General features: G+C 45.5%; 1 protein-coding gene across 5 annotated transcripts in view; it reads left to right on the forward strand.

Annotated features, from left to right (window-relative positions):
* The window catches only part of sema5ba (sema domain, seven thrombospondin repeats (type 1 and type 1-like), transmembrane domain (TM) and short cytoplasmic domain, (semaphorin) 5Ba), a 173,808-nt gene that overhangs the window by 63,383 nt on the left and 82,842 nt on the right, over positions 1-27,583 (forward strand). For all 5 annotated transcript variants that reach the window (XM_076030998.1, XM_076030999.1, XM_076030996.1 and 2 more), the window contains 3 exons: positions 1,042-1,272; positions 18,166-18,265; positions 19,284-19,329. In XM_076030998.1, coding sequence (XP_075887113.1) covers positions 1,089-1,272; positions 18,166-18,265; positions 19,284-19,329 — 330 coding nt within the window. In that variant the 5' untranslated portion in view covers positions 1,042-1,088. The remainder of the gene's footprint in view (positions 1-1,041; positions 1,273-18,165; positions 18,266-19,283; positions 19,330-27,583) is intronic.

Here is a 27,583-nt window from a genome sequence, read left to right on the forward strand (position 1 = left end):
CGGCCCTGTTGACTCCGTTGTTTATTGCACCAAACTCCGCGCTTTTGCCTAATTGGTTAGCCGCCGTAGTGCGGAGTGCAATTGATTGCGGGCCGGCGTGCTCGATTCGCAACGCAACCGAGCAAATAATTCGCTATCGATAGAAACATTAGCGAGACAGAAACGACACCCAGGTCAGAAGCGCGGACGCTCCGACACTTTTTTTTTTTTTTTTTTTTTTCTTACGCGCTCTGATGACATTAGACCTGCCGTGAGGAGGGATGATGAACTGCCGCTCTCAGCTCAGCGCTGTAGACTCATACGTTATGACAGGAGGAGATTACGTTTACTCTGGAAGTGCAAGAGTGCCGACTTTGTGCGGGTTTTTTTTTTTCTTTCTCTCTTTCTTTCTTTCTTTTTGAGGAGTGAGGTTTAGCGTGTGTGTCTTGCTGGATCGTCTGAAATCATTCCGGAACGCTGAAGCAAGTCAGAGTGTGACTGAGCACGATGGGGGAGTCACGCAGAGATAATTCCGGAACATGTTGCCCCGGCTTCTCTCATTAGAAGTGGGTGCGTTTCTGCTCCGTTGGCCTCGTTGGAAACATCCGTCCTCGGTGGACGGTCCACCACTGGGTTCAATTTTCCTCCCTTTAACCATCCATTAAATTAACTCCCAGAGTTTAATTGCAAATGCAGTATAATTAGCCGGAGGTCGCAGGTCACCTTCAAGTTTCTCGGCGCTGTATCTCCTCCTTTCAGCCGGCCTCTGTTTACCTCCTGTCTTTGCTTTCATCCCGTAGTTTTGAGCCTCAAAGCCAACAAAACTTCACACCCTTCGAATCCTCCTTCTGTTGCTTTTTCACCGGCCTCCGGTATAAGAATCCCTCCGGAATTGAGAGTCGGAGAGAAAAAGAACCCAATTTTGAAGTCGTCTTTTTTTTTTTTTTTTTCCTTTTGAAGCCGGGGTGGAAATAAAAGAAAATAAACAAATAATAAAAAAGTCGAAAAATAAAAATCAAAAGTTTCTCCGAGGCGCTAAAGTTGTTGTCTTCCCCCCTGCAGCCGTATCCCAGAGGCCCACCTTGGCAGCTAGAGGAGAGGTCGCCACCATGACGCCGCCCTCGCAGGACTCCGCCCTCTCGCCTCGTCTCGCCGGCCTCCTGCTGCTCCTCCTCTTCCCGCCGCTCTTCGCGCGGGGCTCGGCCCCGGCGGCCACACCGGCCGCGTCGTTCTTTGACCCCGTGGTCCAGCCGGACTGCACCAAGAAGGAGCATCCCAAGGTCACCATCCAAGGTCAGTCAGGCATTGCATGTCGCTTGTTGCCTCCTTTCACCTTGCAAGGACATGTTTTTGTTGTTTCGCTTCAGTTCAGTTTCAATTCAATTCATCTTTATTTAAAGTGTAAAATCGCCAAAAAAGTGGACTCAAAACACCTTACAATTTGCAGGGAAAACACGCACACACACACACACACACACACACACACACACACACACACACACAGAAAAAGAAAGTTACAGATGACAAATAAGACCAACATGAAGAAGACAGCGACAATAATGGAATGAAACAGAACATAACCAAGCACAAACAGCGCAAACAAGCAAACGAACAGAAAAGACAAACAAACAAAATAGTTATGTGTATTTTTCTGTATTTTTATTTCCTCTGCTTGACCCCGAGTGACTCATTTCTCATTTCATTTCATCACGATTGCACTACGACAGGACAGATTTTTGCTTCAGTCAGCTTTTAAACTTTTCACTAAACCCATATTACGGATGACAAAAGTGAAAGAGGCAGCTTGTGTTGTAGTGTCAGTGTCATTATTTTGTCTCACTCTGAATTGAATTATTTAGATCCAGGGACTCCCGTGTTGACTTTGCCACCGCCGCCGCCGCCGCTCCAGCACTTTATTTATGCAGACCTGATTGAATTCTGGCGCACGCATGACTTTAAAATCTGGCCTCGCAACACCATAACGTCTTTGAGGGACATGTCTGTATTTTATTATTTAAAAGAAGGCCCGAGCTGACGTGAGACTCCCTGGGATCAGAGGGAACCCGGATGGCCGTAAACAAACCCAGTCGCCCACAGCCTCGGCGAGAAAAGAAGCGGCGAACAAACACTCTGCAATTTTAATACTCGAACCTTCAACGGTGCGAACGCACTGTTGCTTTGCTCACAGCCGTCACACTATGAATCAGGATAGTGCCACTGGAATATTGGCGGTGGATAGAGACAAAAAGTCAGAGAATTATTAGTGGAGTTTGCAAGTCTTGCAATTGAATACGTTGTAGTATTCGAAATTGTTGGAATGACAAATGTAATAACAAAGTAATACGATGACTAACAGTAAAGCTCATAATAAGATCTTTCTTTCATCGTGGACTCCAGTGGAACAACTTTTGGATTAATTATCCAAAATCCGACAAACAGAAAGCATTTAGCTCTCTGTCTGCAGCCTCCCGCTAAAATTGATGCTTTGTGACATCACAAGGGGCTAAATTGTTTTGGGGATGGTAGGAGTGTGGGTGGTGGGTTTCCCGCACACACAAAGTTTTTCTTTTTTTTATAGGGAGTTGTATTAGAAAGCTGGAGACGTGTCGGTAGAATCGGTTTGGTAAACTGAAGTTAACCTCGTTCAGGACTTTTCAACGGAATGGAAGTAGGTTTAAAGTGAATTTTGCACAATACTTATCTTATGTAAAAGTCTTACTGAAAAGTAAAGCTAAACCATAAAATCTTCTGCTGATAATTTGTCAACATAAGTCTTTCTTGACTGTTTTGTCTGTATGTATGATAAAGTCCCGCTACTTCTATATTTACTTCACACATACTTCTATGACACATTGCGTGTGCATTGCTTTCGTAAGCACGTCCCTCTACAACAAAGCCCTGCACCTGGGCTCTCGGGAAGGTCAGCCCGCAGCTGTGCACGAAACGGAAAGATTCAAATTATTGAAAAGATTTTGCCGACTTACCGCTCCGCTATCTCGCAGCCGCACTTGCTCCGCACGGAAGGCCGGGAAACAAAGAGGCGTCCTCCTGGCTGTGAAGTGGAACAGAGCCCAATCACAGATATGACAGAATGAAAAGCAAACGCACACAAAATTGCTGTGTTTACTTTTGAATGGGGTTGTTTGTGTTCCCGCCGCCGGGAGGCAAAAAAAAAAGAAGAAGAAGAAGCAGCAGCAGAAGAAGAAGTGGCCACCAAGATTAGGGGAGAAGAACTACAAATTGCTGCCAGGCATCAGGAACTGAAACTGGAATAGAAAAAAAAAGGGTGCCAGGAGATTTTGTTGTGATGAGAAATACATTTGATGCTCTATCAACAGCACTGCAGACTTTTCTCCAACTTTTTTCTTTCTTTCTTCACTGTTCAAACCTGTTTCGAACCTACTCAGCCTCATCCAAAGTCTGATCTTCTGCTAAAAAACAAAAAAAATACCAAGCATTGACTCTCAGCTCTTTGCTCCATTTTATCCGTGTGTGCAGCAGCATTTTCACCTTTAACAAAAACAGCCTTTTGTCCACCACAACACACTGAGCTGAGGTCACCTTTGTGCTGAGGTCTTTGTCTCTGCTCGGCTTCGCCCAGCAGACCTCCAGATGTCCGGATTGAGCTCCACCGACTGTTTTCACTCCAAGGGGGCGTTGCCGCTCCAGAAACGCCCGCGTTGGCGGAGGACCTTGCGAGGCCGCCGCTCCGTCAGAGCAGCCGAGAGAGCCGGCATTATTCGGAGGCAGCCGCATAGAAATGGGGCCTGCACAATGAAAGTGTCAGCGAGAACCTGAGATTAGCCCCCGTGATTGATGAGCGTTTTGTAGCAGCTTGTTGAAGCGCTGCCTCAGTCACCTGGAGGGAGCGTATAGGAGGGAGCTGGCTAAGAAGATTTACCTTTGAAGCAGGCGACAGCGCGTGTCGGCGTTCTTCAGTAGCGCGCGCGTGTGATCGGGTGCGTCGGCGATTGTTCGTGCCTTCTGACGCTCATCGATTTGGGGTTTTTCTTTAGATGTTCGGGTCTATGCACTGCAGCTCGATGGCGCAACTTTGTAGCTTTCAACTCCTGCTCCACTGTCGCTGATCCATAGTTTTGGTAACCAACATGCTTTCTTTTGCGTACAGAGAAGTTGTAGGAACAAGTGGTTGCAAGTAATCCAAGCTGCTCCTTCGGAAAAACTGCTGAAGGCCTAAGGGAGAAGCTACCAGTTCTCAGCTATGTCCTCGTTAGCATTTTTGTATTCGCGAACTTGAGTTCAGGTGCACTCATTTTGACATAGTTCTGTCCCAAGTTGTGTACTTTGTTTTTAACTACAATTCTTTGTTGTATTCTGCTACTTATTGGACATCTACATATAACCAGACAGTAAAGACCAAGACAACCAATGCATGACATTAATGCTATGCTAGTCAAGTGCTGCCAATGTTAGAAATTAAAGGGATAGTTCAAGATGTTGGCAAATTCACAAATTGCCATGATCCCTATAGTAATATCAAGTAAGTAGGTACATTTAATTTAATTATCAGTAGTGATGCTAGTAGTAGGTTGGGCTAGATGTTGGTTTTTGAACACACCTGTCAATGCTGTTTTGTGTGGCTGTGCAGTTTGGTCAGATTTATCCGCACTGGCTGGTGTTCTCATGTTTAAAGAACAAAAAAAAAAAAAAAAAAATCACTCTGAAGAAACAGAAGGACTACTTGAAGGACTACTTGAAGGACTTCTCTACGGACGGCAACAAATCTGATTCACTTGAATGTGAAAGGTTTGTTCTATCACCTTCCAAGTTCTCCTTGCTTTTAAGAAGATATATATATATATATATATTTTTTTTTGTTCTTACCCGGATAAATCCACAAGGTTTGAGAACCGCTCCATCTGGTGCACCAGGACTCTGAGCAAAGGAAGGGTAGGGGGATGCTGTGATGTTTATTTCTGCTGGTGATGCCTCCAGCCAAGCATGCCTTCATCTCTCTTTGGTCTTAAGAAATTCATCTTTGGCTCCACGAGAGCCGCGAGTTATCAGCAACTCAGATCCCATCATGCTGGGACAAATTTAATCACACATGCATTATTGATGAACTCCTTGTGGGCTTTAATAATAATAAAAAAAAAGAAATAGGAGACATACTTCCTAAAAGTATCACAACCTCACAGGAGCTGTGGCCATGGAGTGTGTAAACCAGTGATGGATGTCTCTCGGTTGCCCACCTTCATGTTATATGTAGGACACCTCTAATGAAACACTTTTGGGCCAAGGAAATAACACAAGCATGAACGCATGACACCTTTTTAAGATGAGACAGTGTTTTGATTGATGTGGAGTATAGTGAAGCAATGCCCCTGACTCCATGGAACCCCAAAATTGGGTCTGTTTGGTGTCTTTGTGCCTCTTGGTGCTCTGAACGAGAAAAAGAAAGGAGTCTGCTGGGGAATTTTGTAAACATTTAATAATTTCATTTTCTTTGTTTATTCATTAGGTCGAGGATTTTGCTCCGTATTGACACGGCAGCCTCAAGCTGCACATTTGTTGGCTGCATATCAATGATGCAGATCCCCCGGTCCAACACATCCCAGAGGTTCTCTATTGGATTGGGATCATGTGACAGTGGAGCACATTCCAATAGCTTGAACTTGTGTTGCTTGGCGCGTTGACCAGCGTAACCATGAGTAGATGCTACGCTGACCTAATAAAGCGACGGACGTAGAACATAGAGTTTGCTCAGTTGACCCCAAGGTGGCCAAAGTTTACCAAAGTTTACCAAATAAATGTCCTCTGGGCAGCTCTTTCTTGTTGATAGCTGACAGAAATGGTAACCAGTGTGGTCCTCAGCCCATCTGCCTTTCGAGATGGCCTGTGGACCTTGGTGGTAACAACCAGTTATTTGCATTCATGTTGCCTTTCTGTCATCTGGAACTAGTCTCCTCTGACCTCAAGCACTAACGAGGCCCAGACGATGTATTTTTTTCCCCCCTCCTGTCTGTTTTTTATTTTTTATTTCAGACCATTCTCTGTTAACCCTGAGAAATCCCAGTGGATAAGCAGTTTCTGAAATACACACGCCGGCCTGTCTGCACCAACAAACATCGTACACGCTCACTCAAATCACCTTTCTTCAGCCTGTAAAGTTGAATTTCGAATTTCAACTTTATTGTCTTCAACATTGGCTTTACATACAATAAAGCCACCGCTTTTTAGGTTTTATGAGAAAACTTGTAATAATGATTAGGTGCTTATCCAAAAGCATAAGGAATGATGATTTCATTGTTTCCAATCAGAGTTCACATTGTTTTGGGTGTCTGCCAGATGTAAAAGGGATTTACTGTCGAAGTTTTTGTTTTGCTGCGTTTTCTTTTTCGGCCGGTCTGGTTCTCTTTAACACCTTGTTCGTTCGGCGTCAGTCACTGCTCCACAATGTCTCGGGTGAAAGTGGAAAACACAGATACAGATCCTGGAGCGCTCTCTGATTGGTTGGCTGGAAGTATGTCCGAGTCCGAAGGGGGAATTAGGGTTGACGTTAGCGCCGGTCATTGATTTTTAGAGATTACTCATAATCTGGTTCATATGTGTCCATCTCAAAACAACACTGGTTTCTGCTGCAGGTATGATCCTGTTGTCACTACGGCCTCCACCTCACCGTTCATTAAGTTAAGTGGAGATGTAACTGAATATAGAGAATATAGCTATTTCTATATTACAGTGGAGCAACATTTTGTGCACCTTTCTGCAACAACCCAGACTCTATAGATCTCCAAAGAGCCTCATATTCAGCCCTGTGTTTACAGTCTCTTGCTTTAATGCTGGGTTTTAGCTTCCTGCTTAATACTTTTCTTTTTTTTTCTTCCTTTTTTTTTTTTACTGTCTACGTGTTTGTAAAGAGATACAAACTGGGTGGGCTTAGAGGCAGACACACTTGGCTGAGAGAGAGTATCAGTGCTCTGTGTGACATCACAATGGGCTCATGTCCAGAACTGCGTGTCACCGCAAACCTTTTTGTGAAGTGGAGCAAGCGGAGATGAACTTCTCACTTTTCTGAGGAGTTCACCGACAGGACAGAGGCGCATATTATTATTGGAAAAGGCAGAGGGGACATTTAACCCTCCTTGAGGGAACGGTGTGGAAAATTAGCCATTTATTATTGTTAATAATCAAATGTGATATTGTAGTTCATGTGGAGATTATTGCCTTGAGTTTTATGACAGCCTCCAGTTTCTCTGTAAGGTTTTTGGCAAAAACCTCCCACGAGTCTTTCCACCTGCATTTCCTCCTCTGGACAGCAGGGGCGCAACCGCAGTCACTTGCTCTCTCGCGCTCTCTCTCTCACACACACACACACACACCCACACACACCCACACACACACTGTACAAGAACAAGCTGTTGATTTGGATGGATGATACTGACTCTCGGCACCCACAACCTTGGTTGTGATAACATCGCAGCAAGGGTGTGTGTGTGTGTGTGTGTGTGTGTGTGTGTGTGGTCAGTGTTGGGAAGATTAATTTGCAATTGTAATTGGCTACAATTACAAATTAGCCCGTTGAAATTGTAATAGTAGTGCAACTATTTCAATTACTTCATCAAAGTAATGTAACTAATTGCATTTGATTACATTTTGATTGCTTTTCTAAATTTTGAAGAAATGTTCTCAACTGTTGAGACCTGACAGTGTTCAGCTTTTCAGCAGTGCTCTTAGCAGAGAGAGACATTTCAACTGGCAGGCGAGCGTTTGTGCGCCGCAATTCCAAACTTCAATTACAAGCATCAAAATAGTATCAAGTTTCTGTCTGTGGAAGGAAACAGAAAAGGACGGCGCTTGTGCCAAGTGCACTAGAAAACCATGCAAAGCAACAAATTATTTTTTTTTAACTAAATTACTAATAAAAATCGGTCAGATGTAATTAAAATTGTACTTATGTGTATTTCCACAAGTAACTGTAATTTATTGTAATAATTGATCAACGACATAACACGTAAGAAGCTACTACTCAACACTTATTAAGGTATAGAAATAAGTTAACTTGTCTGATGTAAAAGAAAGAGAAAACCTACGTTAGCAATTTAGGCATAGCACATTTTCCTCAGACTGGCTCTGATTTGCAGATGCAGAGGATTTTTTTTTTGGAGCTCAGTTTTTGCATTTTGTGACGTGTTGCAGATGAAGGGCCTTTTGGAGGTGCGGGCGGTCGGGAGGGGGGTGTCAGGGCTGGTGAGAGGCTCAGATAAACCCTTCACCTGTGTCGCGCCGGGCTGCAGCGCGCGACGATCCATCAAGGCAACGAGGTTCCACGGGGGAGCCTGAGTAATGTTTTATAATGAGACCCGGGGTCGGGCCTCCTCTTGCTCCTCCGCCGCGATGCCGAGGACTCTCCCTGACGCGCGAGACGGCTCGGGGTCGTCGCCGCCTCGGGGCAGAGACAAAGACGCAGTTATTATTTTTTTTCCCCTCCCCCAGTATCTTTCATTTTCGGGACGGTCTCGTAAGTTCTGCAGCTCGTCGTCGTACACCCCCCCCCCCCCCCCCCCACCCCAATCTCTCCTCCGTCTCTCCTCGATGGCTCTGTTATAGGTCGAAAAATGCATCGCCCACTTCTCGCTCTTATCTCCGTCGTGGTTTTGGGATAACGACGCTCAGTTGCTCTCGTCGCCGTCCGATGGAGCTCCTTGAAAGAGAAAAAGAGGGAAGGGAATTAAAAAAAAAAGCAGTACTTGGCCGCACTTATTTGCGATGTCGGCGTTCAACGCCGGCGCTTTTTCGCCACCTGCTTTTCTCCGGCCGAAACAGCCGCGGAGGGGGCCCTAATTGCGGCTCCGCTATCGGAGCCGCGCCATCAAAACGGAGCCGGGGTGTTTTAAAAACGCTGCCGTGGCCGCCCCTCGCCCGCTGATGGCACACGGCGATATCTGATGTCGGCCCCAGAGATAGCGAAAGGGGATCAGAGAGTAGAAAACGCTCAAAAGGGCCTCGCTGACACTTTAACGGTCGGGGGGAAAAAAAAGCAGGAGAGGCAGCAAGAAAATTGCCCTGTTTGCTTTTCTATTTTTTTCTCCCTTCCAAAGAGTCCAGAATCTCTCCCCTCGCCCCTCCTGCATCCTCTTGATGAAGGGAGAGTGAGTGAGTGAGTGAGTGAGAGAGGGAGTCAGAGAGAGAGAGTGAGAGTGAGTGGACGCTTTTTTTTTTTTTGCTTGCAATTTTACATGTCAGCCCGTGTAATCTGAGTTACTTTAACACAAAGACATAGCAGGTGGTTTTAAAGCTAGAAAGAATTTTCTTCTTCTTCTTTTTTTTTTTTTTAACTTTTCCAATCTCCTCAACTGTGAATGGAATGTGTGACTAAACAAAATGTTGGATGATAGAAAGTGTGAAACTCAGTCTTTCTTTGTGGAATATTCAGCATTTCAGACTTTGTTTTTTGGAGGGCATGAAAGCAAATGTCCTCCTTCTTTTCTCCCTATGGAAATGTTCCGCTCCTCCTCCCGATGTCGTAATCAAGAAGCAACAGCACAGCCCACCAAAATAGTATTGTTAATTGTAATGTGGAATCACAGAAACGGGAGAAAGGCTGCAATGTTAAGTTCTTGACAACGTCCACAACACAGTGACATTGTAATCACTGCTTTTACATCGTTCTTCAGTCCTCAGATGTTTAACTGAGAACTTGCAGGGAGCCGGTTTGTTTTGACAAATTGATATGGCATGTGGCTACTTTAATGGATGTTTTCAGGGTTTCCTCATGCCAATGCATAATCACTTATTTCAACGGTTGCATCTTATTAATGGCGCTTCTCCGTTGCCATTTCTTCCCAACTTGTTCACGCCTCACATTATTATTTTTCTGCCTCAGAAGCCAATAGTTTGATGTTCATGTCAACTTTCCGAGGAATCCCACGCCACGCCCTCGTCTCTGGTGGTAAAAACTACAAAAATCCTAGGCGATGTGTTCCTGCAGGGGGAACAAACTGTTCAAGTCCAGCACATTGTTGAGAACTAATGTTGGCACATGTTGTTTTATATTTTTTCCAGTCAACAGTAACACAGCTTTTGTTTGCCTCCTCGTATTTTATGTTCTTGCTCTAATAGTAATTAGAATTCTTTCTGTTTTTAGTAACATCTGCTGTGCGAATGGGAACATTCAGACAGTCAGTATAAAACAAAGTGCAAACATTTTATTTCAATCTTTTCACAGAATGAGATATTTAATGGCTTTCTGATGACGCGTAGTTCTGAAAAATATTTGCATGTACCCACATATTTCTTTTTGTAACCCTCATTCCTGGCTGCTGACTTGGAGCCATATCAGCCTCTCGTTCCTCCTGCGGCTGCTCAGTCCCAAAACCTGCAGACTTACCCCGCTATCTCAAGTCGAGCCGAGTGGGAGGAGGCGGGAGGATGAAAGAGCGACAGAGGGAAGAGTTGTGCTCCAATGAGGCACGGCAGCCTCTCTCAGCCTCCGCCGTTCAGGCACGGCGACGGTCGGATGGGGCGACGAGAGCGGCGCAGATAGTGGAGAGCAGCGGGAGTGGCGAGACGAAGGAGGACCCGGAGTGCACGGAGGGGAGACGAGGACAGGGGGAGCGGTACAAAAAATGTATATATGTATCTCAATGGAGTTTGACCCGATTTGACCTAAGAAAATATTAGACACTTGGTGAAAAGTTGGGTTTCTTTTTATTATTCGATTATTACAAGTTTTCTCATAAATGTGCTGCCCTGGGTTAATTGGTGCTGCCAGTAAATGGACATTGTATGTAAATGTGGATATTGCGTGATGGTCTCATTCCTGCGTTATTATTTGGCCCTGGCTGTCATTTTCACTTTCCGCGCTGTCGGCTGGTGGCTGAATTTATTCCCAGCGCAATCATACATTAGCAAATTGGCGCTGGAGGTGATCCTTCATTCACGGAACCATTTGCCAGATGGCAGATATCAGCCAGTCCTTCCCAGTTATGTTGACAATATTGGATGCACCACCACCACCACCACCACAAACCACCACCACCACCAGCTTGCCCCTGAGATAGCTGTTTTCTCCGCTGCCGCTCTCCACCAATAAAGTCTTATTTCCCCCATTGCCCCCCCCCACCCTCCCGCCTAGCCATCCCGTTCCTCCGACGCCAGGCGGCTAACTTCAGCATAGCTTGTTCTACGGTCAAGCGCTCGGTGGTGAGCGTTTGCTCCCAGAGTGAAAGAGCGGAAAACATAAAGTCGTGGTCGAGACTCTGAATCAATGCCAGTTTATTCCCATGCTGCAAATCAGAATCTCAGAGCGTCTGGACCTTTTCCGTTTTGGCTCAGACTGCTCGACTGCTCGCTCTGCTTTTTTGTGAAAGTAGAAGAAGGACAAAACGGCATACAAATTGCGGTCTTTGTTCTGGATTTACGAATGCAGCAAATGCTTTGGAGTTTGTGCAACATTTTGTGTCTTTTGGCTTTAGCACTTTAAAGCATTACTCGTTGCCAGTTGTGCCTTCCTGACAGGAAAACAACTTCCAAAACAAATCACTGTTAAAATTCTTAGACGTCAGTCGTTAATGCGATTTCAAAACATCCTGTCCAAAAGTGACCCAAACTTCAGACTCAATGAGATGTCAGCAGTTCTTCGAGATAATTTATAGCTTCACAGATTAAACTAATTGCCTTCAAATCCAGAGGTCTGAGGTTTCAGAACCTGTTGCATTTCTATTATTATGTTATGTTAAAAAAACAAACATTCTGCCCTTTTTTCGATTGGCCCTCATGTGCTTGCGTGCGCCCAAATGTCTTGACGCGGCTGCTGATAAACGCTCCTGTAAGCTGCGAGCGGATGAAGCAGGCAGCGCGTGAGCGAATCTCGCATTCCATCAGGCTTTTAGCGCGATAAGCGGCACGAACCGGAGCCTGGCTCGCGCTCTTTGTTTCCCCTGGGCTTTCACAACGAGCGGCCGGTGTCGGCGGCCGTGACGGGAAGGAGGCGGACGTTCAAAAGCCGGTGGGTGGGAGGAGGTGGAGGTTGAGAGTGACGTCCGTGCGCATCGGTCTGTCCATTCCCCCCCATCCTCCAGGCACCGAATCACATTAATCCGTCTCCCTGCTGATTGCAGACAGCGTCTAGTGGCTGGAGGGGGCGAGCGAGCGCAACAGCCGTTCATCACGCGTCCAGCTCGGGGCCAGAGAAGGGAATTGTGTTTTTTTTTTTTTTAATGTTTTTTTATTTTTTTTTTCCTTTATTATTCATCCCACTCCTGTTGTCCCTCCTGTGCCGTGCGGCCCAGCCAGACAGTTATTATGGAGAGCGGCGAGCACTTAAAAAACCACTTGTAGGCGGGCGGATAAATGTCAGTCAGGGAGGCCTCGGCCAGACAGCAAACGAGCTGCGGGTTCTTTTTTTTTACGAGTTCTTTCTTCCTTTTCTCCCTGCCCCCAGGAGCCGTTTGTAAAAAAAAAAAAAAGAAAGAAAGAAAAAAAAAAACCCTAAACGGTCGCACTTCCACCTCGCTTTGCGTTCCATGTGATTTACGCTCTGCAGCGCCTCATCGCTCTCGGTGCATTTTGGGTGTTTTCTTTCTCTCGCTCTCTTTCTCTCTGTTCTCTCTTGGTATCCATTTCTTTAATGCCTTTATTTATTCTTCCGTTCTTGCCGTGCCGCTCCGCCCTAATGGCCTTATTTCGGAGGAGGATAAGTCAAGCTAACAGCCAGCCGTTTGTCTGGGAGAGCCGCCGCACATTTTCCCGGGATGCATTTCCGGGCACTGCGGGGTCGTGGTTTTCGATTTGTCTCGATGTGCGCCGGCGTTCCGCTGGCAGAAGGCCGGACGGAGATCGGCGAGAATTAAACTTCTGCTCCGCTTTTTTCCCGGCCGCATTCGCCCCGTCGTTTTTCTTCCTCCTACGGGACAAGAAGAAGTTGACACTCGGGTTGTAAAAATGCCAGACCGCGTTGACACACTGCTACGCGAGTAGAATGGTAGTTTTGGGGGCATTACTCACACAAACCTGCCTCATTTTCCCTCCTAGAACTGCTTTAATTTGGTCTTTAGCATGATGCTAATTTGAAATAAATGAAGCTAAACTGAATTGAGCTAAACTAATCTAAACAATCTAAACGAAACTACAGTAAACCGAACTTAGATAAACTGAACTAAACTAAACTAAACCAAAGTAAACTGAACTTTAATTTAACTGAAATAAACTAAACTAATTTAAACAACTTAAAGTAGACTTAACTCTAACTGAACTGAACTAAACTAAAGTAAACTGAACTTAACCAAACTGAACACATTTCATGGCTGTCATTGGCTGTCAGTGCTCATCTTTGGGGAAACACTGTGGATTATTCTATGGCCCCAGCAGGCCCTAGAGGTTAGTATTAATAACACGCTCTGTATGGGAGGGGAGAGGGCCAAGCTTATTTTTAGTCATTCTTCTCACACCTACCGCGACTCTGTTTGACCCTCTGACCGCTCCTCACTCTCCAAGACACCGTCAGGTCTGTTATGATAAGATTGCGCAGCTATGGACGGCCTTTGGCAAACTATTAATCAGCGGCCAATGCGCAGATGTTTCCCCCGTTGGCCTCCCTTCCTCTTCACGGTCGGAGCCGTGCACGGTTCCTGCGCTCGTCCCTGACGGTGATCAACACCCTCCGCTGTGAAAAATGGACGCAGCCGATGTGCATACATGCAGCATAAATATTTATGGAGAAAGCAAGAGACGGCCCCTCGCTGAAAACTGCCCGGCGTTGGAATCACGCGGCCGAGTTTCCTGATTTATTATCCGCGCCGAGGTTATCAGCGATTTAATCCTTTACGCGCAGCATTGTTTTTTTTTTGTTTTTTTCTCCCCCCGCGTTTTTTCCCAGCACGTTATTAATTTTTAAAGGTTGCGCTCTCTGCGTCGTGTCCCTGCTCATGTTTCTGCCGGTATGTTCCCAATGAGGTCAGAGCCGCTGTTGATGCGCTGTGATTAAGCTCGTAGAGTTTTGCCGCTTCGGGCTGTACATGTGGTGTCGGTGGCGTAGTTAGTGGACGGCGTGTTTGCAGTGTGTACTGGGGCACTGTGTCAGCGTGAGCCGTTTTTTTACCAGAAATTGGCCATAGTTAAGTGACACTGTTACGTCCCTCTTTTTTTTTGTGTGTTCTTTGGTTTGGTTTGTCAGACTTTATTAACCCACAGGGGCAATTTGTTGCACAACCAGCTATTAAAAAAAAAAGAAAAAAAAAAAGAGGAAACTAAGCAAACCCATAAACACCAACAGGACACATGGAAAAGTGTCAAAAGTGAGGAACAGAGTTTTCGCACCTTGAAACCAGATGGCAACATCTTGAACTCGGCGTTCAGTGACTCGGAGATCCGAAAGAGAAGTCAAGGCACTGACCTCAGTTCTTCCTGTTTTACAAAATGGAACCAAAAAAAAAAAAATCTTTTAAATGAAAGAAAAGTAAAACATATTCACAAGAGGAATAGGAACTAAAAATTAAAATCATCCGCAGCAGCTGTGGGTTTTAAATCCTGAAATTGTTCACTGCGCCATTTCATTATTTTGTTAACACGTGGAATTTTGTCATTTACCTGGGGGCCAGACGTCTCCAAGAGTGGCTCCACTTCGTTATTCTTGCTGTTACATATATGATATTAGGCGCTGTGCTGGAGCAAAACACTCGCTCTCTTGCAGCTTTGATGTACAAACATCATCCACAAGAGTTTTGGACTCAGTTCATCATCAATCAATCATCGTCGTCAAATCTGTTTTATTTATTTATTTATTTTTTTATAAGAATTGCTTGTTTGTGTGCCAAACCAAAAACCAAACCAAAATAAAAAAGTGGCCACAGCTCTGAGGCGAACCACTGGAGGATGAAAGCACACCAGATAAGAATAATATTTTACCCATCAAGATGTTTGTTGAAAAATAAATACGAACCAAAGCAATGGGATGTTTGGATGTTAAGAAAAACTGAACGTACAAAAGATTTTTCTCCCCCCACTTTTTTTTTTTTTAGGGAGCCCTTTTTTCTTTTTTTTTCTTTTTTTTTTTTTTTAGAACAGACAACAAACCGTGCAAACAGCCAGTTGCCGTCCTGTTTGCTCAGGAACACGCAACAGTTGGCGTACTTACAGGATTTTGGCAGATCGTCTCCAGAACAGCGGTCCTCGCCCGCTGTGTCGCACAGCTTATTGCCGTTTGAGGAACATTTCCTCCTGTTTGCAGCGACAGCTCCGGATGCGAAACCCGCCCACTACTGTATATTTTACTAATCAGCATCTGGAAGGAACAGATTGTGCCACTCGTTGCTCTCCTCAGACGTGACGCCCTGAATAGCAGCGTGTGTGTGTGTGTGTGTGTGTGTGTGTGTGTGTGTGTGTGTGTGTGTGAAATCAGAAGTGTGACACTCGACTGTAGCTGCCTCCCTCGGCTTCACATCCCTGGCTGCGTGTGCAGATGACAGAACCATGTGGGACCCGTCATCCCCCTAACCTCATTTCTATTCATGGTGAAGGACTCTTGCTGTGCTCTAAAAACAACCAAACAAAAAAAAAAAATCTTCCATATTATACTAACTTTTGAGATATTTATTTGTCACCCTGGCATCTGGTGGTTCACCTTTGCATCATAAACTACCCCCCAAGAAAACTCCATAAAACAGCTTTGGCAGCCCTTTGTTTTACGGCTTCTTGCTAACGCCAACAACATAAACAATTGCTGTGTTTTCACCCACCTTGTGGAGGTATCAGTGCCCCCTGTGACGTCACAGAGGGCTCACAGCCCACAGTTTTTTGCAAACTGGAGCACAGATATTGTTTCGAAAACACCTGCAGTCGATTCTGAGTAATACAGAGCCTGTAAAAGAGGTTAACGCTAGCGCTTTTCCAATTTCCAGCGCGTGACCGAAAGTTCCAATCAGAATCCGCATTTCCTCGTGCTGTCTGCTGTGCATAGAAAGTGAAAGGACGGGAGAGAAATGGGAAGAGGAAAATACAAAAACAACTCATTTTTACCAAATGAGGTTTGAGTTTAATTAAGGCCTCAAGAAAAGTGCATTTACATAGTGGCCAAACAAAGTAAATGCCATCAATGCACTGGGGTTAAACTGAAGAAAAAAAAACCCTCACTCACTAAAAACTCACTCTGATACTAAAGTAGCTGATTAACAGTCTCATAATTTTTTTTTAATTGGTCTCATTCCATTTGTCTTGAAATGTCTTGATGAGCCATGAAAGTCGTGTGCTAGGTGCTAGAGGGGAGGTTAGCTGCTAGGCTAGTAGACGTTGTGGCATTAGCTCAGTATCTATCCTGTGAGGTCGTATTATGGAAAATGTTGCTAGTTTTGAACCCAAGCCATTAAGACCACAAGTATCCAGATTTATTTATGTATTATTTATTATCATTATTATTATTATTATTTTTATTATCATTATTATTATTATTATTGTTATTATTATTACAGTCAACAACACAGTCAAACCTTCACCAGAAATATTTTCAGAGGTTCCGAGAAGCTCAATGCTCGTGGACCATCTTTCTCCGCCACTATTGGATTTCGCTTTTTCAAATTGGTTCAGGGGGTGGGGATCCCCGCTCACCGCTGCGATGCTGTGTACAGCATGGGAAATATGTTAAATCCCGTTATGTTGTGCGAACCCCCCTGGTGGCCAAATCCATTAAGAGGTGAGAACTGAACAGAAAATCCTCTTTTCTTTCATTTGTCAGCGACGGGGACATCAGAGAAGCCCCCGCCAGGTGGCCTCGTCGCCCGGCCACTTTAAAAATTTTTTGGGGGATTTGTTAAAAGCTTACTTCAAACAGCGTCGGCCTTTTATCTGGGGGAACCTCACTGTGCCGTGTTTGTCTCGGTGTCACTTTGTATCAGGATCCTCGTGGCTGATGCAGCCCCGGACAGTTTTGTCCCTCTCTGCAGGAGAGTTGGGAAGCTTTTCTTGCAGACGCTCACTGCACTTTTTCAGTCCCGACGCCACTCTGGTCATTTTTTGTTACCGTCACTGCAGCTGAATAGTTGGGAGACACAGCTAGTGCTGCTTCTGGGCGAAGTGCCCGCCTTTCCTGCGCAAAATGTTGCACTTCCTGGTCGTCACACATTTGTCTGTGCAGCTAGTGTAGCAAGCGCCCAGTCGGGCGTAAGTAGTTTGATTCTCTTGTGCAGAAATCTGATTGGCGGATGCTATAACGTATGCGTTATGTATGCCTAGCGGTCCCCGCCCTGACATAAACTACCTGAGGAAGACGAGGCCGAAGAGGAACGTTCACCTGAGTCTATTCCCTGCAGTCACAATGGAGTGTTTTGACCACAGTGAGATAAGAATGAATCAGGCGCTTTGAGAATAAACTTGAAAAGAGCAGATTTGATCCAAGAAATAATTGGGTTTCTTGTATTTTCTTTTGAAAGTCCTGACACTGATAATAATGCTGAAAATGTAAAAAAAAAAAAAAGTTGATTAGTGAGACTGAAAATGACAGGTTTAATCTGAAAGATTCAAGCGATGATGGGCGTAAATTTCAAACTTTCCGCAGCACATTTGTAGCTTTTGTATTAGGAAACCAGTGTTGGGGAGGAGTGCGTGTTCGAAACTGGGACAAGGACAGCATTCCGATTTGGCGCAATAGCTCGACTACGCTGCGCATGTAAACGCTCTGACTGGGCAGAAGTGGGCGCAGTCGTGTTCCCAAGTCATCCAGTTTCGTTTTGTTTTTCTCCAGCTTTTACAACAATGTACAACTCGTAACGACCGCTCCCTTCTTTCAAGCCTGGCTGTTGCGATGCTCTGCCGTTTACATCCTGCCGCGTATGAATCACCGTAACCCAGAGAAGGAGAAGGATTCACTCGAGAGAGTTGGCAGCCCTGAGCTACTTTGCTTCCGCTGACAGCATTGTTGACTGTCCCATTTTTTTCTCCCCTCTACCCAAAAAAAAAAAAAAAAAAAATCTAATTTCACAGTTTAATTAACAACATGGATTGATTTATTTACTTAACATATTTTCCCCCGAGGGAGCAGCCTGTGGAATCGTCCACATTTTGCTCAGAATGACTGAAATCACCATCGATGTTTTGCCGGCGCCTGGTTTCGGCGTCGCTCTGCGTGGCCCGTTTTCGCCATCGTCACGTGATTTCTGGAAACACCTTTGAGCACGCATGAGTTCCTGTCTAACATTTCTCTCTCTCTCTCTCTCTCTCTGTCTCTGTTCTCAGCCCTCAGTCCGTGGATCTCCACTTTTTCCCACCCCGGTGTGAGAGATTACTCCCAGCTCACCCTTGACCTGACGAGGAATGAGCTTATTGTGGGCGCCAGGTAAGAAACAGTAAATCCACTCTGCTCTCGCACTGCTGCTCTCCAACTCCCCGCCTGACTCAACACAGTCTGCTTTGAAAAATTGAGATAATGATGTTTCTTGCTTGAGTCAGGCTGATAAGGGATATAAATGAACGTTGTGCCGCAGCTGCGTATAGACACCAATTAGCAAATCTATTCCACCGCCTGTTGCAAAGGTGGCTATACAACCTGCTTAAAAATCTTATTGTTACTTGTTGAAAAAGTAAATAGTCTTTTGGTTTCACCTGTTCTCCAGCTCAATGTGTGCCTCCCTGAGAAATCCAATCGATCAATCGATTAATCAAGCGTAACATCCAACCGCTGAGACACATTTCTTCCGTTCCGGAATCTGAGTAAAATAACTGGAATTCGACGTCTAAACCAGGAAATAATCCAGCTTTGTACAGCGGAGAGAGTTTTTAATTATGAGTCATGACTCCCGTCCCTGGCATCACAACACATCACAACACATTTAGATTTTGACATCAGTCCCTGACCTGGTTTTTTAGTTTAGTAAATCTGACATTTGTTCTGAAATCTATGTACACATATGAATATAGTCACAAAACAAATCTGCTGGTACAAATAGACTTCAACTTGAAACTGAACCTGATTATAATAATAATGGTACGAATAGTACTTAACTATTTATTTTTCAATGAAGTAATTGTAAAAAAGATAAAAGATAAAAGATGTATATTATTATATTATAACAGTGTAATGTAATTCTGTTAAAGCGCTTCCACATGTTGGTGTATTAACCATTACAAAAATGTGAAAACTTGGCTGGCCCCTCAGGCTGTGCCGAGCCACTAAAGACACTGGCTTCAAGCTGATTGACAGGAACCTTGTGGCCTCTCATCAGCTTTGCTTGCAGCTGGCAGCAGCTGGCAGCAGCCAGACTGGCCTGTCACTTCCCAAGGCAACGCTTTAGCCCAGTCATCATGCTACAAACACTCACACGTGTCCCTTTTTTTTTTTCCATGTCCTCAACCAGAAACTACCTGTTCAGGCTGGACCTCAGCAACATGTCGCTGATACAGGTAGGACCGCTCTCATCTCCTCTGCTGCTGCTGCTGCTGCTGACTGTGTCCTCTCCTGTTCTGCTCTGCTTTCTTTTTGCCTTGTTGTTTACTTTTATTGCTCTCCCAGCATTTATGGACTGAAGCGTTTTTTGTCAATGATATTATTCTCCATCTAATTTTGCCTCGGAAGGGGGGGGGAATTGAGAATGCGTACGCGTACGTGGTTTTTGGCGAGGACGTAAATTTAAAATTCTAAATGTGAAAGAGATTCATTAAAGAGTTGGCAGCCAGCGCAGGCCTGTTTGTGAGAGAGAGAGAGAGAGAGAGAGAGAGAGAGAGAGAGAGAGAGAGAGAGAGAGAGAGAGAGAGAGAGAGAGAGAGAGAGAGAGAGAGAGAGAGAGAGAGAGAGAGAGAGAGAGAGAGAGATCATCTTACGCATTAATTGCCAGCAACATCTTGATGACCTCTGCCAACGGGTAAACAACGTGTGATTAGATGCTTAGTGAGCAGTTTACCGCTGACATCATTACCCTCTTTGATTAACTATTAAACTAAACCAGTTTCCCGTCGCCGCCGACCGCTGCTTTCTTGCTAAAGATGCAAATGTGGGGCCGCGGAGGCGTCACGGGAGGGACCGTTTTAAAACGGGTGTTGAAGTTTATTCACAGACGTGATTAAAGCACTCGTACGACGCTAAATCCACTTTGCTAACGAGACATTTGCGGCCTGTGAGTAAACTGCCCAGAAACTAACTTACGTGCTTGGTTTCTTCGCTCCACTTTTCAGAAAGCGTGTCCTGAAGCACAGATTTGGAAAGCAGCCCTTTGTGATGTCACACAGGGATGTCAGTTTTAGCAGGAGGCTGCAAACAGCAGGTGGAGACCTAGAGTTTTTTTTTGTTATTATCATAATTTTTAACAAATGATCATGCAAGACTGCTTCATTTGAGTCCAAAACGAAAATGAATGAAAATGGCTTTAATAGGGGTCGGTCATGAAAAAAGTTGACGTAGAAAAGACGAAATTTTGTGAATAAAGTCGACTTTTAAAAAAAAAGATGAAATTTCGTGGATAAAGTAGAAATTTCATGAATAAAGTCGACGCAAATAAAGTGGAAATTGGTGAGTAAACTGGTTGGATGGTGGATTAACCCAGCTAACCACAGTTAAATGTAAACTGCAGAAAACAGGTGTTTCCCACCAGGTTCACCCACAGTAATCAGGAAAGTGGCAAAAACGGAAGTACTCCACGAGACTTGTGCGCAGAGCCTTTCAACTTTATTCTTGAAATTTCGACTTTAATCTCGAAATTTGAACTTTAATCTCAAATTGGAAATTCCATCTTGATTTTTTTTTTCTCTTCTTCTAACCCTAATCCTATTCTACACTTACTTGAGTGGAGAGTAACCACTCTTGAGCACCTTGTTGCCTGATTTATTCATCTACTTATTTATTCTTTATCAACACACATGGTTTTGATTTCCTGTCGGTAACGCCGAGGTTCCCCTAGAGGCGGGCCGCGTTAACCAACAGACGCCGCAATTTTTTTCCCCCAAAGTCTGAAGAAAGGAGCCCCGGAGCAGCGGCGTCCCGCTGCTCTACTAATCGGATTGTTTACACACCTGACAGCATGCGCGCAGATTAACGCACGCTGAGCTAAAACGCAGCTTGTTTACTCCGGCGTCGTGTTCGCCGCCGCCGCGGATGCCATTAAGACTGCGCAGCTTATTGAACGTGAGCCTATAATCGCAGCGCCGTCGCGCGCACCTCCTGCTGGTGGCTGCGAGTGTGTTCGCCCCCCAGGGCACGCCGGCGTTGCCGCGCGCTTGCATCATGCGTCACCGGGAACAACGTCGAGTCTCCGTGTGGGCCCGTGCCTCCCAAACCACCCCCGCCGCCCCCCCGCCCCGTGTTTCGACTCACTCTGGTGTCGCTGCGCAGATCAGAGGCAACTGGAGCGTGAGGCGGAAATCGCTGTCTCGGCGCGCCGTGGGGTGGGGGGGGGGGGGGGGGGGGCGCAGCCGCGAGGCAAATTTAATTAAGGTAAATGTCATTTTGGTTAATGCTGTTTAACTCAGTAAGCAGGTGGAGCGAAGGCAGGCGGAGTGGAAAGTGTCAGAAGGCGTCTCGCGGTGAGGGGAGACGGCAGCAGAAGACGCTGTTTGACAATCTTGCAGCCAGTTGTCAGTCGTGCTGGGTGCGTTTTTTGCATCGGTGCACATCTTTTTTGTTCTGAGGGAATCGCTTGACATGAAATGGAATAAAACATGCACGTTTGGTTTAAGTGAAATTTGAACGTTAAAAAAAAAAGTTTTTTATGAGCAATAATATGATTTGTGTGCGTTTCTGTTTTTACTGTCACAGTTGGTATAAGAAACACATGAGATTAAGTGCGACATCTGGAAGCGACTGTTTAAATTGGCATGGTAGCTTTGCGTGCAGTCCTCTCTCTCACCACTAAATGCTCCTAAATTGTACACACTGGGCCTTTAAGCTGTCATTGTGTCTGTTGCTGCTCCATATGAAATACAATTACATTAGTAGGGTTTTTGTTTAGTTTTCTTTGCCTTTCGTCTCTTATTGTATTAAGAACCCAAATGGGTCTAAATCAGTTGACTCAATCAGCCTCCCGTCGACTGTGACAAAATCAGGAAGCAACCCGTGCTAGCGGCTCTCTCAAAGACGCAGAAGGAATGTGGAGCTCCGGCGTTGGGCTCCATCGTAGCCAGACAGCGTTTTTAGCGCTGAAAAGAGAAACAAAAGCAAAGCACTGAGGGCTTTTTTCTCAGTGGGCAACATTGTTTTCCGCTCCGCTTCCAACCGGCTTTGGCAAGAGTTTAGTGAGAGGATCTTTACGCAATGTTCAGCGTGTCTGACTTCAGGGGGGAAAACAAACGTTGCTACGCGCGGAACCGGCAGTGTGATGACAGCAGTAAATCGCGTCACGTGACCTCTGTGTGTGTTCTCCTCATGCTCCTTGTTTACTGGCTGTGTGTTCGTGTCAGTCAGTCTCCGCTCCCCCCCCACCCCACCCCGACCCTCTGTACTTTAGTCCTGACACTGCATCAGTAAACAGGAAATCGGAGCGAGCGGACACAGTTTGATTACGAACAACAAGAATGAGTCAGAATGAGCCAAGTGCAATTTACAGGGGGAAAAAAAATGCTACAATTGCTCAGTGGAAATTAAGTGCTGGTTTGTCGGGGTATGTTTTTAGTGCTAAACTACATAGTGAGATCCTATTGCATCTAGCAATGCTCATCCCACCACCTTCCAAGTTTTGCCGCCCTTCGACCTTCACAAACACCTTCCCTCTTCCCGACGCAGATGCTTGAGATAAATCCAAAGAATTTCAGAAACACCATACACTATGTTGGCACGAACAAATCTTTCACATTCAAGGAGCAGCTGTGCATCATCACAGCACAATTACTTTGTTACTGAGGAATGAAAAAAAAAAAAAAAAAGTTGGAATAGGAAGCAGAGGCTTTTCAAACATCCACTGCTAGCGTTTAAACATTCACAAGTGGGACCTTTTTTTTTTTTTTTTTTTTCAGTTTTTTGTTGCAAAAGAGTTCAAGCAACCAGCGCGTACGCAGCAACAGTCGTCAACGTTATAATTTGGAGGAAAGCGACAAGCTTCTTCATCTTCTTCTTCTCCTCCTGCTTTCTTAACTCAACGTTTACCCGCAGGATGAAAAACACATCACCAGACACCAGCCTCGCCTGACAATGTCCCCTTTCACCGGAGCCGCGAGCGAGTGACATGATGTGTACAGCTGCCACCCGGGTGTCACCGCCGATATCAATGAGCCTTTTGTCTGCGCGTCCCAGTTGTCGACAACTTTCTCTTTTCTTTTGAGGGGGGAACTCGACTTATGAGGCCCGTTTGTCGTCGCCGTGTTATTCCTCCGCAGCTCCTTCCAGCGTCTTTGTCCGGGAAAAAGGCACCTGCCAGCCTGACACCTCGCGTATGACATGCTCGCGCCCACGTGCACGTGCACTTCAGCGTGCAACGCCAGCGCATGTGCGTCCCCTAGAGCTGCAACGATGAGCGGTGCTTAAATTTTCGGGTTGATGTTTTTGTAAATTGCTGGATGCCGCCACATGCTTATTTGTACCTGCGGTGCAGTACTCAGCGCTGAGGGATGGCAGTGTCGCTCGTTGTTTACATGCTGCAAAAAATGAAGAAGAAGAACGGCTTCTTCTCTGAAAAGGCTAGAAAACTCCAACCCAAGGTTTCTAAAGTTTAGGAATATTTCATAGAAAGCGAAGCAGCGAAACACATTAGGTGCAAACTCAGTGAAGCTCACCTAGCATTCCATGGTAGCTCAACAGCGATAGGCTAACACCTTAAACGCCGACACCCTGGAGTCGCTGTACCATCAAGAGTTCACAAATAACGTTGAGGATAGATATTTCGTAAATATTTTCTAAATGACATCCTTATTTGTTAATTAAACATCATCCTATGATAACACGTTTTTTTGCGTGTTAGAAAATCATGGAACAAGCTAGCTTAGCGAACGATAGTTCACTCTTTGGTAAATACGTACTTACGGCAGTAATTAGTGAATTACAGCCCCTGTCAATACTAGCGTTTATACTGAATGGTGGCACTCTTTCACTTATCACTTATCAACTGTGTTATTTCGGGCACATTAATCAATAATTAATTAATAATTAAGGTGTAAAAACTCTGTTTAAGGTATTTGACTTTGATAAACTTTGCGTATGACCTCTAAATTGTGAATGAATATACTTATGATATTTCACACTACAGATAAATGCTTTGTGTCATTACTTTGATACATCAGAGCACAACAGTATAACACAGGTGTAAAGATTTAAGCAAGTTAGGATGAACAGAAAATAACAGGTCCAAAATAGGTGGTGAAAATTAAGCTAATTGTGACTAATCAAAAAAAGAATTGATAGACAACAACAAGAACAATCCTTCGTTGCAGCCCTTAGTCGCCACACGTCCCCGCACACCTCCTCGGCCTGTTGCATGTTGAGGTAGAGCCTTCTTCTGGTGTGGGGGTGATGGATCAACGGAAACGTTACACAAACTGCCCGGTGAGGCGGGGAGGAGGGTCCGCACCCCCCCCACCCACCCACCGTGCTGCTCATCTTGTGGATGAACGGAAAGCCGGATGAAGGCGGCATCTTAAAATACCGCCGTGTCCTCTCCGTTGTATAACCGCGTGGAGAAAAAAAAACAAACAAACCCAAATCTCCCTCTTGCCGGTCCGAGCCGCTGCTCCCACATCAAAGGCTCCTTTCTCCGAGGCGTCTACTTGAGATTCCTGACGGAGGGGAGGGGAGAGGAGATGAGGGTAGGGTGGATGGCAGGGGGGTGCGGATGCTCGAGCGTCCAAAGCCAGCTGCCGGAGGACGGAGGTTGGGTTTTTTTTAACGCCGCATTTGTTTGTGGGAGGATGTCAGCGCGACAGTCCGAGGGCGGAAAAATGTCTTTGTGTTGTGTTACGTGGTGACCCGCGCTGCTACTGTACACAAATGTTCGAGTGTAAAGAGAACAAACTCACAATGTTACTCGCTGTAAATCAAATAACGTCCTCCAAGCCTCCGGCCGGCTGAGCCTGAGCCAAGACTTTTATTTCAAAATGAAACGTCTGAATGAACAGAGCTGCAGCATAGCTGCATCAGCCAATCAGGATACAGACAGGAGGTGAAATGTCCAATAATACGGGAATTGAGGTAGTTTTCTGGAAGAGTGAAACAAAGTTCTTTTCAGGAAGTGTGTGCCAAACCAGTGTTATGACAAGCAGCCCTTATGGTGTGGGTGTTCACACTGAGACCACTTTGTTTTTGCAACAACATGTGCAAACCATGAGCTCTGGCAGGAAGCTAAAAATCCCACATTTCCGCCGCAGGCTGTAAACAGAGGGCTAAGTGCGACGGGGTTTTTTTTTTTTTGGAGGATTAATTGTGTGACGCTGCTTCTCTGCCTAAGAGGATACAAAAATGAGACCTAACTCCAGGACTATTATGAATTAAGATGATTCACTAATAAGATTGTATTGAGTAAATTTGAATTCATTTGACGAAAAGAAAAGAAAGCGCTGATCAAACTGACCATCCGCATTGCTGTCGCTGTTGTTCATTAGCTTGCTGCTCTGTTTTGTCAAAGCTAAACCATGACAAGTGATGCTAATTGGGCCTCTTCCTTGTTATTTTCCTGATTTCTATATGCAAAGTGTCAACATCCCAACTAGTCCTTCCCCTCTGCCTCTGCTCTCTACTTCTTTTCGCTGGTTTTTATCCTGCAGCAGGTGATGAGATCATGCAGCCAGAACGGACCTGAGAATGATGGCTTTTTTTTTGTCTTTATGCGGATGCCGACGTGCGAACAAAGGGCAGAATCCTCTGAAGAGGACGGGCTTTGACTTTCCGTCCGCGCCGCCTGATAGAACCATTAACTACACTCCAGCTTATGTCAATAAGTCCATTCAGAGTGACCCCCCAGATGTATTTAGGATAAGTGGAAATCCTTTGGAAACTCCGGAGTGGCCGTGAAGTAAAAGTTTTAAGTGTCGTCCATAAAACACTGGGGAGGCCGGAGTGGCGCGTTCTTTCCCAAAGTCATGTGCTCAAGGTTGAAGGTGGCGCCGTCGGAGTCTGAAAGTTAGGCAAAGCAACTTTGTCCGATGTCCGAGTCGACCTGTAGAAATGCAGCGGAGCCCGCTTGGCTTCAGAGAATTACCTTTGGGGGGAGGGGGGGGGGAGGCAATGCGTCTTTTGGGAAGGGGGTGAAAGTCACGCTGATCCACTCCTGGAACCCACCGGCTGATTGATTGAAAAGCAAAGCGAGGAGGGTGGTCTGCTGGCGCTCGCTCTGATCACAAAGCCGCATTCCCTGCCCTCACAGTCGGCCGTTTGGGACGGCGTCCAATTTCCACTTCAGTGTGAAGCTTTTGGGAGATTGCAGATTGTGCTGTGTGTGTTTTAATCGCGGCTCAGCCGGCGAATGACACGCGATGGTAGGTTGAGGGATCTGGCCTCCCTGGGAATCTCTGCGGTGTTGGGATGTGCTGGCATTGAAGAACTCATTGCACAATAAGACCTCGACAAAAAGAATCTGCAGTATATTCATGGCAAGGTTTTTAAACCGAAAGAATAAGGATTTGATTGATTGGACATGAGTCAATATCAGTGAAGAATAGTGACATAGTTGCAGCATACTCTCACTTTTTCTCATCTCATTTCATCAATGCAGCCCTTGTCAGTGTTGTAATGCCCATTTCATTCACTGACCACTTTATTAGGTGCAGTTTGCTGGTATTGGATACCTAATATAGTGACCTGTGAGTGTGTACTGCTTCAAGGGTTGGACGTCTTGTGTTCAGAGATGCCATCATGCAGACCTCGGTTTGCAGCAAGTGTTTATTTGAGTTACTGTTGCCTTTCTACGCTATTCAAACTTGGACCTCTTACAAATACAAGTTATCTTCCTTCCAGCGTTGCCACTGTAAACTTTTTCATCTTTAGACCCTAGAGATGATTGTGATGTCGTTAAAATCCCTGTAGATCAGGAACAGGGTGGCCAGAGCCCATCTTTGCGATTGGCTCATTAGCTATTGACAAACAAGTTTGCATTGTACCCAACAAAGAGGCCTGCAAGTGTGTATTGACCAGCCCCCCCCACCTCCCGGCGTCCAATATGGCGGCCAATTCATTTTAATGAAATTGCTCAACCAGCTCATATGGCAGAAAAGCTTTTGGCTTCCAGATTACTTCCGTAATATGCGACCCATAGAGCAGTGGTGTCGCTTCCCATCTTGCCTGTGCAACTCTCGCGATGCATAAGGACACGTCAGCCAATCAGAATGAGCCAAGACACAGCAGTGATGTCGTGTGATGATTTTGGCTGCAGTACCCTGAGTGACCATTACAAAAAAAAAATTGCTGCACCACCATATTGTCAGTCGGGTATCCAGTTCTCATGATACATTGGTTGTACTGACACACAATGGTTATTGCCTGTGAAAACAGTCCCTGCAGTCAGTCAGTCCCTTGGCTGCTGTTTCAAGAATACGCATAATCTCCTCCTGCTGCTGGAAACTGTTGTGCGTCCCCAACCAGCGCGCTACAGAGAAAGTGACAATGCTGCAGCTACATCTCAACAGTGTTTACGTGTTTGTCGTGGTTCGACTCGAGCCCCGGCAGAGCGTTCTGAAGGCTGATCATGCAGGAAGGAGAAGTGGGGGGGGGGTGCCACCGAGGCGCTGATTCCAGAGCTTTTAGAGTCTC

The sequence above is a fragment of the Nelusetta ayraudi genome, unplaced genomic scaffold, assembly GCF_046127955.1.
Source record: "Nelusetta ayraudi isolate G7.1 ecotype Tasmania unplaced genomic scaffold, CSIRO-AGI_Nayr_v1 ptg000031l, whole genome shotgun sequence".
NCBI classification, from domain to species: domain Eukaryota; kingdom Metazoa; phylum Chordata; class Actinopteri; order Tetraodontiformes; family Monacanthidae; genus Nelusetta; species Nelusetta ayraudi.